General features: G+C 49.0%; 1 protein-coding gene across 1 annotated transcript; it reads left to right on the top strand.

Annotated features, from left to right (window-relative positions):
• Positions 1-4,389: 4,389 nt before the first annotated feature.
• Positions 4,390-6,134, top strand: LOC119125642 (piggyBac transposable element-derived protein 3-like). Its single transcript, XM_037256320.1, has 2 exons — positions 4,390-5,438; positions 5,504-6,134. Exons 1-2 carry the CDS (start codon positions 4,390-4,392, stop codon positions 6,132-6,134), a joined length of 1,680 nt encoding a protein of 559 aa, XP_037112215.1.
• The last annotated feature ends 10,906 nt before the right edge of the window (positions 6,135-17,040 follow it).

A 17,040-nucleotide genomic window follows, 5' to 3' on the forward strand; every position in this document is an offset into this window, starting at 1 on the left:
CCTTCCGGAAGTCAACAACAATCTCCTTGGTCTTGTCGACGTTCAGCAGGAGGTTGTTGTCCCTGCACCACGTGGTCAGAAGGTCAACCTCCAGCCTGTATTGAGTCTCGTCTCCCTTGGTGATGAGACCAACCAGAGTCGTGTCGTCAGCAAACTTCACTATGCGGTTGTCGCTGTAGGTGGCAGTGCAGTCAGGAGGGTGAAGAGCAGCGGACTGAGCACGCAGCCTTGGGGGGCCCCTGTGCTCAGCGTGATGCTGGCGGAGATTTTGTCGCCAACACGTACCACCTGTGGCCTCTGACAGAGGAAGTCCAGTAGCCAGTTGCAGAGGCAGGTACTGAGGCCCAGCTTGTCGATTTTGCTGATGAGACGTTGCGGCACAATGGTGTTGAAGGCAGAACTGAAGTCCACAAACAGCAACCTCACATACGAGTCCCTCCCCTCCAGGTGGGTGAGGGCCGAGTGGAGGGCAGAGCAGATGGCATCCTCAGAGGACCGTTTGGCTCGGTACGCAAACTGGAAGGGGTCAATGGTGGGGGGGAGAACGGATCGGATGTGCTCCATGACAAGCCGCTCAAAGCACTTCATGATGATGGGCGTAAGTGCCATGGGGCGGTAGTCATTGAAGCAGGACGGAGCAGGCTTCTTCGGCACAGGTACGATGGTGGCAGCTTTGAAACACGACGGGACGATGGCCTGCTGCAGGGAAGTGTTAAAGATGTCCGTGAAGACACCCGTCAGCTCACCAGCGCAGTCCTTCAGCACTCGACCCGGGATGTTGTCCGGGCCCGCCGCCATACGGATGTTGATAGCGGCAAGCGCCCTCCTCACGCTGTCGGCGGAGAGGCACAGGGGCAGCTCGTGGGAAGGGGGAGTGGCCTTCAGCGGGCAAGTGCTGTTCTGAGCGTCGAAGCGAGCAAAGAAGCGGTTGAGGTCATTGAGCAGACGGACGTAGCCCTCACAGCTCTGCGGCGCGGGCTTGTAGTCCGTGATGGTCTGAATGCCCTGCCAAAGGCTCCGTGCGTCCATGCTGTCCTTGAAGTGGGCGGTAATTTTGCACGAGAACGCCCTCTTCGCTTCTTTGATGCCCCGGGACAGGTCGGCCCTCGCAGTCCTCAAGCCAGCCTCATCCCCCGCTCTAAAGGCTTTGTCCCTGGCCCTCAGCAGCCTGAAGACAGCCCCTGTCAGCCATGGCTTCCGGTTAGCTCGAGTGACGACGGGTATTGAGTGTGTCACATCATCAATGCACTTCCTGATGTAGGAGGAAACAAAGTCAGTATACTCCTCAATGCCCGCCCGACCGCCGCAAGTGGCAGCCCTCCTAAACACGTCCCAGTCAGTAGAGCCAAAGCAGTCACGAAGGGTTAAGAAGGGGGACCGGAGGGTGTGTTCCAATTACAGGGGAATCACACTCCTCAGCCTTCCTGGTAAGGTCTATTCAGGGGTGCTGGAGAGGAGGTTCCGTCGGGAGGTCGAACCTCGGATTCAGGAGGAACAGTGTGGCTTTCGTCCTGGCCGTGGAACAGTGGACCAGCTCTACACCCCCGGCAGGATCCTCGAGGGTGCATGGGAGTTCGCCCAACCAGTCCACATGTGTTTTGTGGACTTGGAGAAGGCGTTTGACCGTGTCCCTCGGGAGGTTCTGTGGAGGGTGCTTCGGGAGTACGGGGTGCCGAGCCAACTGATAAGGGCGGTTTGGTCCCTGTATCACCGATGCCAGAGTTTGGTTTCCGGCAGTAAGTCGGATTCGTTCCCAGTGAAGGTTGTACTCCGCCAAGGCTGCCCTTTGTCACCGATTCTGTTCATAATTTTTATGGACAGAATTTCTAGGCGCAACCGAGGTGTTGAGGGGGTCCGGTTTGGGGACCTCAGCATCGCGTCTCTGCTTTTTGCAGACGACGTGGTGCTGTTGGCTTCTTCAGGCTGTGATCTCCAGCTCTCAATGGAGCGGTTCGCAGCCGAGTGTGAAGCGGTCGGAATGAGGGTCAGCACCTCCAAATCTGAGTCCATGGTCCTCGGTCGGAAAAGGGTGGAATGCCCTCTCCGGATCAGGGATGAGATCCTGCCCCAAGTGGAGGAGTTCAAGTATCTTGGGGTCTTGTTCACGAGTGAGGGGAGGATGGAGCGCGAGATCGACAGGCGGATCGGTGCAGCATCGGCAGTAATGCGGACTCTGTACTGGTCCGTCGTGGTAAAGAGAGAGCTGAGCCAAAAGGCAAAGCTCTCAATTTACCGGTCGATTTACGCTCCTACCCTCACCTATGGTCATAAGCTATGGGTCGTGACCGAAAGAACGAGATCCCGGATACAAGCGGCCGAAATGAGTTTTCTCCGCTGGATGTCCGTGCTCTCCCTTAGAGATAGGGTGAGAAGCTCGGTCATCCGGGAGAGACTCTGAGTAGAGTCGCTACTCCTCCACGTTGAGAGGAGCCAGATGAGGTGGCTCGGGCATCTCATCAGGATGCCTCCTGGACGCCTCCCTGGGGAGGTGTTCCGGGCATGTCCCACCGGTAGGAGACCCCGGGGACGACCCAGGACCCGCTGGAGAGACTATGTCTCTCAGCTGGCCTGGGAACGCCTTGGGATCCCCCGGGATGAGCTGGATGAAGTGGCTGGGGAGAGGGAAGTCTGGGAGTCCCTCCTAAAGCTGCTGCCCCCGCGACCCGACCCCGGATAAGCGGAAGAAGATGGATGGATGGATCTTTTAGACCTCAACACTAAAAAACAGGACATTTCAAAGAAAATATGACATTGGAGAAGATGAAATTAGTCCATCACATCTGTCAGCAAAAATGTTCATCAAATGGAAGCAAATTTCTGCAAACCACTTTGGAGAATGTTTCCTAGTGAGAGGCTGAACTTGGAGGATGTGCACACTTTGAGGATGTCTGATTAATTGATGATGAAATAGTTGGAGCATTTTTAGTGGACACCTTCTATTACCATCACTGAAAAGAAATCCTTTGGATTCAGACATGTACATAATGTGCACATGATTACCGGGGGTTAGATGAACACCAAATGCCATCGAGGAAAAGGGGAGATTATGATGTCTGCTTGGCACACTTGAATCACGTGCTATATACCCTGTCAGCCATAGACGTCTATTAGACGTCTGGTCTCATATCGACCTAATTTAGACGTATAAAATTGGTTACGGTATAGACCAGGGGTCGGCAACCCAAAATGTTCAAAGAGAAATATTGACCCCCCCAAAAAAAACATACCTGTCTGGAGCCACAAAAATCTAAAAGCTTTTTATAAGGCAACATAGACTGTCAATACATGAGCTGTATGCCTACTATTAAAATAATTCAGTAGGCTAAAAATACAAAGCAACACAGCGACGCAAAACGTCGCCCCTGGATAGCCAGCGGACTTTGTTGTGCAGCAGGAGATCGGCACATTTGCTGTCAACTTCATCTAGCAATTCACGGAACTGGCGGTGGTTTAATGCTTTTGCGATTATTTTGTTCACAATATGGATGACAAGGTTCATTACCTCCATACACTCCAATGGGAATGTTTACGCACACAGCGCCTCTTGGTGCAATATGCAATGGAATGCAAGCAAATTTCGATCCAATGCTTTCTGTCGTAAAGTCACAAACTTTTGCGACCCTCTCATACTCGGTGTGCCGTCTGTAGCGACTGAAATTAGGTGGCTAGTGTGTATCTCTGTCATTTAAACACTGCAGCACAGCCTCGCAGATGTCCTCCCCCCGTGTTTGGCCTTTTAGTGGTATCAATTTCTTCTTGCGGCCCATTAGAGTTCACGTACCTGCATAGCAGAGCTGTCTGTTCGATATCGGTCACGTCACATGACTCATCACAGGCAATTGAGAAAGCTGGAGCTGAATTGATGTCCTTGATTTGCTGATCGGTGATATTGTTTGTGCGGAGAGGCATGTCTTTAATTTTCTGAATGATCTCGGTTTTGTTTTTGAAGTCCGAAAATACAACTTCAAAGACTACAACAACTGAAGACTACGTTTCAGCCTGTAGTCTATATGTAGACGCTCCAATTTCCGCAGCTTCCGACGCCGTCAAATGACGACAAGCATTCGTGCCGATTGTATCCGGTTATAACCAACCTTTGACCTGTCGAACCCGGAACCGCTGCCATTTTCCCAGTTTATGAGTCACGCATGCTAAGTGAGCGAAGCCGGACGATCGCGATTCACGATGGAAGATGCAAAAAGGTGAGCTCCGGGAAATTATGATAGACTCGAGATAGCAGGGTGAAACTTTTAGGGAACAATTATCATATAATGGTTATTGACATATGTGATTGCAGTGATGATTCGCCCTAACGTATTTCCTCTATGTATTGTTTTATGCGAAACATCTATACATAGACTATCCGCGTCTATGGGTACACAGTCGGCGATGGAGGTCTTCGATGCAATCGAAGATGAGGACGCAGTTGTGGATAAAATCTTTATTGCTCCACCCGTGGTCAGTTTCGAGTCTGACGAAGACACGGGCGAGGAAGACTGCGGAGGAACGTTCAATAAACTCTCGGTACGGCAGCTTAGCGCTCCCGCCGTGGTGGTCCTCGCCGACGGACGTGTGATCGGAGATGATGATGATGGCGACACTGAGGAAGAAGAGGAGCCCCAACAGGCCTCCACCTCAAAGAAACGCTCGCAGAAAGATGTGTTGGACTACAATTGGACCAACAGTAAAACGCGCCTGACAAAATTCCCGGACGCCAGGCCTCTCGCCGTCCCCACAATTTTGGTTGGAAAGAGCGCAGTTCAGAAGCTGGACTTCTTCCTTTCCGATGTATATCCTCACCTTGTTCGCGAGACCATCAAGTATGCGGCGGTGACTGACTCCAACTTCCAGCTCACCATCGGAGAATTGAAGCGCGTGGTGGGGATCTTGCTGCTCTCGGGTTACCACCAGCTCCCCAGTCGCCGACACTACTGGAACACAGATGAAGATCTCCATTGCGCCCTCGTCGCTGGGGCCATGTCACGCAACAGGTTCGAGGAGATCATCCGCTACATTCACTGTGCCGACAACACGCGCCAGAACAGCAGCGACCGGATGACAAAGCTGCGTCCCATGATGGACATCCTCAACGCTCGGTTCGGGGAGGCGTATCCAATGGACTGCAATCTTGATCTGGACGAGGCAATGATTGAATACTTTGGAAGACACGGATGCAAGCAAGCAATCCGAAACAAGCCGGTGCGGTTCGGCTACAAGGCCTGGTGCCTGAACAGTGGGACCAACGGCTTCCTGCTCCACTTCGACATCTACCAGGGGGCGAGTGTAGATGCCTCTGAAGTGGAACGCAAGTTCGGCAAGGGCGGTGGCACGCTCCTTCGACTTCTGGACAACCTCCCCGATGCTGTGCGTGCACTTCCGCTACGCATCTACATAGACAACTACTTCACCGGCCTCCCGCTAGTTGCAGAGCTGCGCAGGCGGGGCTACGCTTGCACGGGGACGATCCGAGAAAACCGCATCCCGCGCTCTTGCCCGATCACAGATCAGAAGGCTATGAAGAGGAAGCCGCGTGGTACACGACAGACACGGCAAACAAGATTGCGCTCACTCGGTGGAAGGATAACGCCGTGGTCACCATCGCCTCCACCCTCGCCGCTGAGCATCCTCTGCAGAAGGTGTCACGCTGGTCAAGGCAGGAGAAGAAGAAGGTGGCAGTGGACCAGCCATTTGTTGTCCAGCTGTACAACCGCAGCATGGGCGGCACGGACCGCGCCGACCAGAGCATCGAGCTCTACCGCATCAACATGCGCCGGAAGAAGTGGTGGTGGCCGATATTCACCTGGATGCTGGACGCGGCCGTCTTCAATGCATGGGTGCTGCACCGGCTGGATGAGCACAGCGGGATGTCTCTGCTGGAGTTCCGACGCGAGGTGGCCCGAACTCTGGTTGCAGCACCAGGCGCCACTCGAGCTCGGAGATCGGGCAGACCGCGCGTGTGCGCAGTTGCCGATGACTCCCGCTTCGACACCGTGGAGCACTGGCCGGAAGTGGCGGCGCAAGGCCGAAAGTGCGCACTGCCGACTTGCAAGTCGCGTCCGTCCAGTGCGTGCTCCAAGTGCCTTGTGGCACTGTGCACTGTGAAGTGTTTCCGTGCTTACCACCAGCCGGAATAAAATGTGTGAGAAGCACTGGTCGCGTGATCCGTTTTCTGACCGGAAGTGGCGGCGCAAGGCTGAACATCATCACTGCTGAGTTACAGTTTATATCTGCGTTTATGGTACCGCAAGTTTGAAAGTTTGTTGTTGAAAGTTTGTTGCAAATAAATACGGCTATGAAAGCCACTTGTGTTCATAGAAACTTTGGCATTTTCTTACGGCTGGTCCCCATACCCTGGGGATGACGGCCGCCGTTGCACATGCACGCCCATTGAAAATTGTGGAAATGGTCCCTTTCATGTTGCAGACAGCTGTTACGTGTAAAACACAACTATCTCTGAACATTCAAATAAATTACATCACGTTACACTTGCAAATCGTCAGAATGCTCCGATTTTTGTGCACGTATCAGCACATAGTCTATATATAGATGCCGCATATTTCGTATACGCGACGTCATAACCAAAAAAGCGCGGCATATTCGTACTTAGGGACACCTAAGGACCCAAAAAATATGCACCTTTTTAGAAATAACAATTTGGGCAGAAACGGGTGAATGAATCCTTCATGTACTCGCCATCGGTGAATGGTTTTCCGCGCTTTATTATCTCCCGGGCTGCAACAAAACTTGCAGCAGTAGCAGAGTTTGGGGATGCAATCCACTTCTTGAAACAGTTTTTTCGTTCCTCAAATTGCAAGTTTCCTCTCAGTTCCAACTGGGCGATTGGCAGCAAATTTTGCATGCTTTAGCTGAAAATGTCGCTCTAAATTGCTCTTCACAGTCAAACCTCGGTTTTCGAACGTCCCAGTTCTCGAACAAATCGGAATTCGAACGAAAAATTCGAGATTTTTTTGCTTCGGTTGTCGAACAAAAATTCGGAGGTCGAACCTCGCGAGATGAGCCGAGAAGACCCGAGAAAACCCGGCCCGGATGCCGACTGACTCCGTTCGTTGTTAATGTATTTTCGTTACTTTGAGGATTGTATTAACCCCTAATCATGCCTCCAAAGAAAGCAAGTGGGAGCAGTAAAGCCATCCTAAAACACAAAGACGCTCTTAAAGCAATGCGACAGTGAGCGCCCGGCACGCTGCAGTTGCGCGATCGGACCAAATTAAGCTCCCTGTCCACTTAAATTTTGGAGAGTACATCAGGACTTTAAAAATATTTTCTAAATTTCAGCGACGGCTCTGTCACAATAATGCGACCAGCGCGGTGCAGTTGCGCGGTCAGCGGTGCGCTACGGTTGCGTGTTCGGCGGTGCGCTGCAGTTGCGCGATCGGACAAAAATGCGCAAATGAAAAAATGGTTTAAAAAAGCGGGTTTTTTTTGTCTTGGAACAGATTAACATTTTTTCCATTATTTGTAATGGGAAAAATAGATTCGGAATTAAAACGATTCACTTCATGAACTGCCTTCTGGAACGGATTGTGGTCGAAAACCGAGGTTTGACTGTATTTGACAACTTCCCATTGCAAATCAAACATTCATTTTATAGACGTCTAAATTACGTCTATGTATAGACCTAACATAGACGTCTAAATTAGGTTATTTTAGGTTATTTTATAGACGTCTAAATTACGTCTATATATAGACCTAAAATAGATGTCTATATTAGGTCTATCTGTAGACCTAATTTAGACGTCTATATTAGGGCTACACATAGACATAATTTAGACGTCTATATTAGGTCTATAGAATAACCTCAAATAGACGTCTATTTTAGGTCTACACATTGATTGATTGATTGAACATTTATTGATCCCGGGGGTGGGGAAATTCAGGCCCCAGCAGTATCCATTCAACAGAGCGGGTACACAAAAGACACACAGATGGCATGAGCGCAACTCAATAGGCTCTCATAAGGCTGCCACACAACGGCGCCACAAAGAAAGCCAGAAAGTGCGAAAGATAAAAGCCATCAAAGCAAAGCAAAGCAAAAAGACAAAGGAAAAAAAGTAACAGCGGCCAACCAGCACCCCTCAATATCAGAGAACACCCCAAAACACACAAAATAGCCTCCACGGGGTCCATAGACAGGTGTAAGGGCAGTCCAGTTCAACGGCGCCCAATGGACCGTGGTCGTGAATCGGTGAAAACATCACAAAGCAGGCAAACGTGTGAGCAGCGTCCTGGGCACCCTGTCGGGGCACGTGCAGATGGTCCCCACGGGGCTAGCACGGCGAAGGTCGTTGGTTCCGATGAGCACAAGGGGTCGCGGCTGCAGGGCCAAGGCGAGGAACCCGGTCAGCACCGGCCGGATAAGCAGGAAGCCGTCGTAGAGTTACGCCGGTCTCGACCGATGTGCACAGCCATCCCGGTACCAGGGAAAAAAAATATCCGATCCGAAGCGATACCGAGGTGCGGTAGAAGGCACCAGCATCGCCGAATGGACAAAAAGACAGAAAGAAAAAGGAGAAAAGAAGGAAATAAAGAGAAAAAGAGAGAACACTGCTGGGAGGCTGACCCTCACATCGGCGCCTTACCAAAAAAAATATAGACAAACATAGACCTAAAATAGACGACAAAATTTAATGCATCAAATATGAAATGCTAAACCCAAAACCATTCAGAAATTTGAATTGAATTGGATTGAATTCATTCGTTTCAAACAGGCAAACCACACATAACCAATCAAATGAAGACAAATGCACTCAAAAGCACAAGCAAGGTGAAAGTCATTCAAATTATGACTCACAAACAACAGATACAAACAGAAAAAAATCCACTGCACAAAATAGGCAGAGCCTACCTGTTTGAAAAGGAATGGGAAGTTGTATAAATTTATAAATTTAATATTCAATATTAATATTTTACAGAAGTTGTGATGCTCTGTTTTAAACAACGATTGCCGTGTGAAGTGTGATTATTTCGGTAACCTGACATTAGGGCTATGGAATAACCTAAAATAGACGTCAAAATTAAATCCATCAAATATGATCATATTTCAAAATATAAAGCTCTGAACAAGCTGTAAGTTGTATAAATAATGTACAGAATTTCAAACAATCATTATTAATTTTAACCATACGTCTACTTGTAGATTGTCTGACCATGTGGGGGATTGAATTAAATACATGATATAGTGTACGCCCAAAAAATAGCTCAAGTGGATCAGAGTAAAATAATTAAAAATAAAAATATTTGATAATTATAATAATGATTAAATAATTATTTATAATTATTTAACAATAATTAATTAATTATTAATTAATTTTGTCATCTATATGATCATATTAGACCCAAAACAAACATGTTTTAAACAACCATTGATCCGTGTAAAGCAAGGGTGCCCAATACGTCGATCGCGATCGACCGGTCGATCGCCAAGCCACTATTGGTCGATATTAAAATGTTTTAATTTTTTTATTTTTTTTATTTATTTATTTATTTTTTCTGCACTTGCCGCGTGTACAAACAACGGCGCTAACAACACAACACAAACACGCTAGCTCGCGAGTTCCCTTTGTGACTTGGTCATTTCAAAAGTAGCTCGCGAGCAGAAAAAGTTTGGGCACCCCTGGTGTAAAGTGTCATTGGGGCTATGGAATAACCTAAAATATACGACAAAATTAAATCCATCAAATATAAAATATTAAACCCAAAACCATTCTGTAAGTTGTATACATAATGTACAGAAGTTGTGATGCTTTGTTTTAAACAACCATTGATCCGTGTGAAGTGCGCTTATTTCAATGTTAAATCCATCCATCCATCCATCCATCCATCCATCCATCCATCCATCCATCCATCCATCCATCCATCCATCCATCCATCCATCCATCCATCCATCCATCATCCAGCCATCAATCCTTCCATCCATCCATCCAGCCATCAATCCATCCATCCTCCATCCATTTTCTATACCACTTGTCCTCACCATCAAATATGAAATATTAAACCCTAAACCAGCTCTGGACACCAGAGGCTGAGTGCATCCTGCAGGACTGCTTTGGTCAAACAGACTGGGATGTGTTTAAAGCTGCTGCCACAATGGAGGACTCCTCAGTCAGCATCCAGGACTATGCTGACTACGTGACCGGGTACATCAACATGTTGATGTTGATAACATCGTGCCCATTCTTCAGGTGAGGAAGTTCCCCAAACAGAAGCCCTGGATAAACATCCAGGTACGTCACAGTGCTCGTTCTTTCACATTCAGATCAGGCGATGAGGCAGAGTACAAAACTGCGAAGTACGGACTGAGAAAGGTCATCACAGCTGCCAAGAAGCAGTACAGAGATAAGCTGGATGACTTCTATTCCACTGCTGACCCCGGGCGGATGTGGCAGGGCCTCCAGCACATCACAGACTACAGGACCTTCACCAGCACCATCGGCCACACAGACAGACTACCGGATGACCTCAACAACTTCTACACCCGCTTTGAGACCTCCAACCCCAACACAGAGAGGCACACACACACCCGGACCACCAAACCCCAGACCCCCCCCCCCCCCAACAGTTTCATCAGGCAAGGTATGCAGAACCCTGAGGAAGATCAACCCCCACAAAGCAGCAGGACCAGACAACAATCCTGGGCGGGCCCTCAGAGCATGCGGCAGATGTTCTCACCTCCATCGTCAACCTTTCACTCAGCCAGAGCATCGTCCCCACCTGTTTGAAATCCACAACCATCGTCCCCCTCCCCAAAAAGAGCCCGGCCACTTTCCTGAATGACTACAGGCCAGTAGCACTCACCCCTATCATCATGAAGTGCTTTGAAAGAACGGTGCTGGCCCACATCCAGAGCAACATACCGGACTCCCTGGCCCCCTGCAGTATGCCTATCGGCCCAAAAGGTCCACCTCAGACGCCATCGCTGCTGCTCTTCATTACTGCCACTCCCACCTTGAAAATAAGGATGCATATGTCAGGATGCTCATCCTGAAGTTCGCAGACGACACCGCAGTGATTGGACGCATCACTGGCGGAGATGAGGCGGGCTACAGGAGGAGGTGGACAGCCTAGTGTCATGGTGAATAAAACAACCTCACCTTCAACACGGATAAAACGAAGATGATAGTGGACGTGAGGAAGAAAAGGGGACCTCACCAGCCAGTTTTCATTCGACAGCTTGAAGTTGAGAGGGTGAGCAGCTTCAAATACCTGGGTGTCCATCTCAGTGACGACCTCACCTGGACACTCAACACCACACAGCTGGTCAAAAAGGCTCAACAGCGGCTGTATTTCCTGAGGAGCTGAATAAGGTGGAACACTGCAGGATGGGGGACCTGACCAAAGAGCGTCTCATCAACACATACCACGACGTGTTCACCAGCCCAGTTGAGTCCCTGCCAGGCGACGTTCACTTTGAGCTGGACAGCAGTGTGGCGCCTGTGCAGTGTGCCCACAGGAATGTTCCAGTGGCCCATAAGGCAGCTGTTAAAGCACACCTCGATCAATACGAAAAGGATGGACATTTGACCACAGTCACTGGATCAGCAATCTGGTCAAAGTGAAAAAGCCGAACAACTTGAGACTTTGCATTGACCCGAAGCCACTCAACCGAGCCCTGAAATGGTCCCACTACCTCATGCCCATTTTAGATGACGTGCTGTACAAGCTGCCAAAGGCACGTATATTCACGCGTGTGGATGCGCGTGATGCATTCCTGCAGTGCCGACTGGATGAGGTGAGCAGCCGGATGACAACGTTCTGGACGCCATGGGTCAGAAAACGGTGGCTGAAGCTCCCCTTTGGCGTGTCAGTTGCTCCGGAAATGTACCAGAGGAAGCAACATGAGCTCCTAGCTGGATTAACAGGGATTGAGCCCATAGCCGATGATATCCTCATAGTCGACTGCGGGGATACGGAGGACGAGGCCAGCCGCAACCATGACACAAACCTCATTGCCCTGATGGACAGATGCAGGGAAGTTAAGCTTAGGCTGAGCCTGAAAAAGTTGCAGTTCAGAGTGAAGGAGGTCCGCTTTCACGGCCACATACATAAAGGGCCTCAAGGCTGACCCTGAAAAGGTCAGGGCGGTTCTGGACATGCCGAACCCCACAGATGCTAAGGGGGTCCAGCGGTGTGTCGGATTTGTGAACTATCTCTCCAGATTTATGCCCCGCCTGTCAGAGGTATGTGAACCATTGAGGAGGCTGCTGGACAAAGACGTGCCGTGGCACTGGCTGCCAAAACATGATGATGCCATGAAGGAAATGAAGACACTGGTCACAGCAGTACCGGTCTTGCGTTATTATAATGCCAACAAGCTACAGGCTAGACTACTGTAACGCACTCCTCATCGGGATCCCTAACAAGAGCCTCCAGAGCAGGGGTCACCAACTCCGGTCCTCAAGGGCGCCAATCCAGCCTGTTTTAGATGTATCCCCCCTGCAACACACCTGATTCAAATAATCAGGATCGCTATCAGCCTTAATAGAGCTTGCTGATGAGCTGATCATTTGAATCAGGTGTGTTGTTGCAGGGCTGCACCTAAAACAGGCTGGATTGGCGCCCTTGAGGACCGGAGTTGGTGACCCCTGCTCCAGAGGCTACAGTACATCCAAAACAGCGCTGCTAGAATCCTGATGAGGGTGCGGAAAAGCGACCACATCACACTCATCCTCCGTTCTCTGCACTGGCTCCCCATCAAATTCCGAACTGATTACAAGATCGCCCTCCTCACTCACCAGTGTATCCTCGGACATGCACCCCCATACCTCAAAGAACTCCTTGCCCCAAAACCTGCCACCCGAAGCCTCCGCTCATCCAACTCACACCTTCTCGACGTCCCGAAAACCAGGTTGCGCACCATGAGCGACCGGGCTTTCTGCCATGCAGCCCCCACACTGTGGAACTCCCTCCCCGACCACCTAAGAGCACCCCAATCCACTGACTCTTTCAAAACCGGACTTAAAACTCACCTCTTTACCCTAGCATTTCCGTAATCCTGTTTCCCGCATCCTGGTTGTCGTCCAGTTGTTTTATACTTGTCTTTGCGTTGTTTTCTTGTTTTACTTGTTGTATGCAAACACTGCTCGCCACTGGCGGAGTTTGTGATCATAAAGTGCCGTCCTTTTTACCTGGCAAGGGAAATTACTGCGATTCTGCTCGTCGCGGTATACATCTCGCCTTCCAACATTGACAGCGACAGGATAACGGCTCTTAGTGAACTGTACCAGGCTGTCGGTGAACAACAGACGGCGCACCCTGATGGTTTCACCATCTTTGCTGGGGATTTTAATCATGCAGACCTAAAGTCTGTTTTTCCGAAGCTACACCAGCATGTTGATTTTCCAACACGTGGTGACAGCTTCCTGGACCTGGTCTACACTACACATAAAGGAGCTTTCAAATCCACCCCCTCCCCCACATTGGACTTTCTGACTGTTAGGGTAGTGCTCACTCTAACTTATTTTGCAAGAACCACACTGGAGACAAGTTAGTCGTTTCAGACACCTGCAAGCGGAGAGTTCACTCGTCGCTGTGCTTACAGCGATGGTCGAATGAAGTCTGACTCAGGCCTCATCAGGTGCATATTTATTGAGAAGAAACACAGTGGGGTTGAAAGTGGGGGTGTGGGAACACAGGATGGGGTGAAGCCGCTCCCCTGCTGATCAAAGCATAGCAGGGGGCCTTTTACGACTTTGTGGAAACAAAGCAACTTTGATTGCTTCCTCTGCAGCTAGTCAATCAGGTGAGAAGATCTTAGCACTTTGGTCTACTACTTTTGTTAAGACAGGACAAGCTAGGTAAATTATTACAGGTTACATTCCAACATAATCATACGATGAAGATATTCTGCAAACCCTAACATATCCCTCCTGTTTTATCATATGAGTATGTCAATCCCGATCAATCAAACATAAGAAAGAAAATACAATGACAGCAATAATCTCCAGTGAAGACGAGGTATTTCCCTCAATGCTCCAGTCCAAATTTTGTGTATAACCGAAAAACCTGCGGCCAGATTAAATGCAGGAAAAGAGTTACACTCTGCCTTAGGCGACCAGAATGTTATCAATAAAAAAAGAAAAAGAAAAACACAGAAACAGTACATCATTGTACCCATCACTTGCAAGGCATTTTCGATGGTCAAATCATCAAGTTTCTGTAAAATAACGCTGAGCTAAACAGCATCTACGCAATCCACGTTTTGCACCACGTCATAGTCATCCCATCCGTCATCTCTAAGAAGTTGTATATGTACTTGTGCCACGGTAGAAGACACAAACCTTGTCACAGCAGACTTCAAACATGGGATAACACAGGTCGTAAACAAGCACAACAACACCAGCACAGCAAGCACAGGAGTCACAAGTTTCAACAGCAACTGCCACCAAGCGCCAGAGAATAGCCATGAAAAGAAATCCCATTGATGTGGGATGTTATCCTCCGACATGGCCTGCTGTAAATTCCTCAGTGAGTTCATGGCTTCCTTGATGTGCGTGTCGTTATCTCCTGGAATGTATGTGCAACAGGAAGTCCCAATGATGTGGCACACACCACCTTGTGCTGCCGTCAACAAGTCCAGAACCATCCTGTTTTGCAAGACCATTAGTCTAATAGCCTGGATCTCTCTATTTTGTCCATCATCGACTTGCAGTGAGAGGTTCACAAAGGATTGAAAACGATAGTTCAGTGTCTCGATGAAGAGAGATTGTTTTCCAACTCCGATCCAAGGAAAAAGCGCATGAACAACTTTGTTTCCGACAGGCCATATTTTATGGTCGTCCGGAACATTCGCACCCCAGACAGGGTCATGGGGGTCAAAGGTTGTAATCGCCCTCCGTCGACGTCCAGAAGAGTTGTGTGCTGTCGTCAGCTGACGATGTTGTATCCTGTAGGTGTGGTCTGTCACCCACACTGGTGCGCACACTCCTGTCCAGTTGGCGGGCAGCATCGGGTAAACCTTGTGGACCACAAATCCACCAGCCATTCTGTATGAAGTATGTTCCGTTTGATGGTGCAGCCATGTTGGTCGGAGAGCCCTCACCACCTGCAATGGCTCTCTTATCCTGACACTCAGTGGCGATGTCCAAAGCTCCCATCCAGTTCCCTCCTGGAGAGCAGTCTCTGTCAATGCATTTGTGGGTCTCACTTCCTTGGATGTAACACGTATAGTTCACTCCAGGTGGCCGCTCTGTGTAGGCCACCTGCGGCAATGTTCGTCCTTTAACAGTCACATTGAGATTTGTCCAGAAAAGCTGATCACAGGTACCTTCCGCAAGTCCAGGGCGGGACGGGTCGGCGTCACTGACTGTGACAGCACGGTGTTGATATCCAACTCCTCCCATGGATGCCATACATTTCGCTTCAGTGACATTCATTGCTCTGGCCTCCAAGTGAACTTGCGTGGAGGAAGGGGGGAGTTTTGAACACACATAACACCCCTCCTGTGTGTGGGCTCTCACAGTGAACTTGACGTACCGGTACCACGTGTTGGTTTCGTATGGGTTTTTGGGGTCCCATGACCAGTCCTCAAAGTTCTCATCGTGTGACCATCGTTTTCCACGGTCAACATTGTCACTTGGTCTGTTCAGTTGAGTCCATAGACCATAGCACGCTCCAACCACAACGCAGCAGAGGATCCATCTGGCATATGGAGCCCCGTTGCTACTAGGATGGCAGAGACACCGGGACATCCCCTCGCCTAGCGGAGTGGGGATCGTTGTTTTCTTCACCAACATTGAGACGTCCCACCCTAAACGATAGGACCCCTTTGAAGTTAGCCTTCCCCACCACTCCGAATTAGGGGTCCAGCACTCTCTGCAACTTGCAGTGGCTGAGGTGAATCCAGCTGGGCCGTTCAGGGATCTTCACTGCGGTGGGGGTCGTCAGCAAGACTTGGAATGGTCCCTCCCACCGTGGGTGGCCCAGTTCTTTCTTTTGATGACTTTGATGTAGACCCAGTCTTCTGGTATGATGGGGTTGTCGACCTGTGAGGATGAAAGATCAGGCGGCAGTAAATTTGCATTTGACACCTCTGTCAGTCTGAGCGTTCTGATCATGTAATCTGCCAAGGACTGTTCTTCGTCTGCTTCTTGCATATATTGTATCATTCACCAATCAATTTTATTGCCCTTTTGAATTGGGCAAATAAGAGTGTTTGCGAGAAGTGTTTGAGCACTTCCGAATGACTCCTCCTGACCAAAGACCATTTATGACAGAGGCTATCCCATTTATTGCCTCCTGTTTTAAAGGAGATTCTCTGATCTTGGTTACTGGAGGAACGGACCTTAAGTCCTGTAGCAGATGGTTCCTTTGCCCATCCCCTTATCAGTTAAATAATGTTGATTAGCCAGGGAAACGCATAAGCGCGTGCCCTTCCAAACAGCTACACCACTTCCTCATGGCCAATTCTTTACAGCAAAAGTTTGAGAAAAAAAAAATCTAACTCAATGGTACAACGCCATATGTATTAGAGAATCTATATGTAGTAAAGTGTTGTATATATATATATTTTTTTTTTATCTCCCACTCTCTATACAACATTCTCCCTCCTTCTGAGGCATGGCGACACCCATGTCTCACACCTTGACAAATTTTTTGGGAGGATGTGTTCTGTACCACATATGACTCTATCATCATTTAATTTGACTTTCTTTCCAAAACGCTTCTCAGTTTCCCAGTTCACACATCTTCTGCATGTGTTACTGGTTCTCCAGTTTTTTTTTCCTAGTTAATTAGCAATCCAAAAGCAACCTTTTTATTTCCTTTATGTATTTATTTCTTCAAAGTCGCTCTACTAATTTTCGATAGTAGTGTCCAACAACGTCAACCATTCAACCTGTATTTTCCCTTCATTCAGGCAACCAGTCATCAATGCTCATTTGCATCTCACACACAGTCTCCAAGAAGGAGTCTTTCTATCACATCGGCCCCAATTCATCCAAGCTCACCACACAACATTCACATACCATTTTCAACTCAAGGTTCCTGATAGAACAATCCACCAATCCAAAAAAAACTCAACAC

Source organism: Syngnathus acus, chromosome 8, assembly GCF_901709675.1.
Source record: "Syngnathus acus chromosome 8, fSynAcu1.2, whole genome shotgun sequence".
In the NCBI taxonomy this organism is placed as follows: domain Eukaryota; kingdom Metazoa; phylum Chordata; class Actinopteri; order Syngnathiformes; family Syngnathidae; genus Syngnathus; species Syngnathus acus.

Coding starts and splice junctions, on each gene's coding strand:
- LOC119125642 (XM_037256320.1), top strand. CDS start 4,390: ATGGAGGTCTTCGATGCAATCGAAGATGAGGACGCAGTTGTGGATAAA. Junction 5,439..5,503: donor CTAGTTGCAGAGCTGCGCAG/GCGGGGCTACGC, acceptor GCCCGATCACAG/ATCAGAAGGCTATGAAGAGG.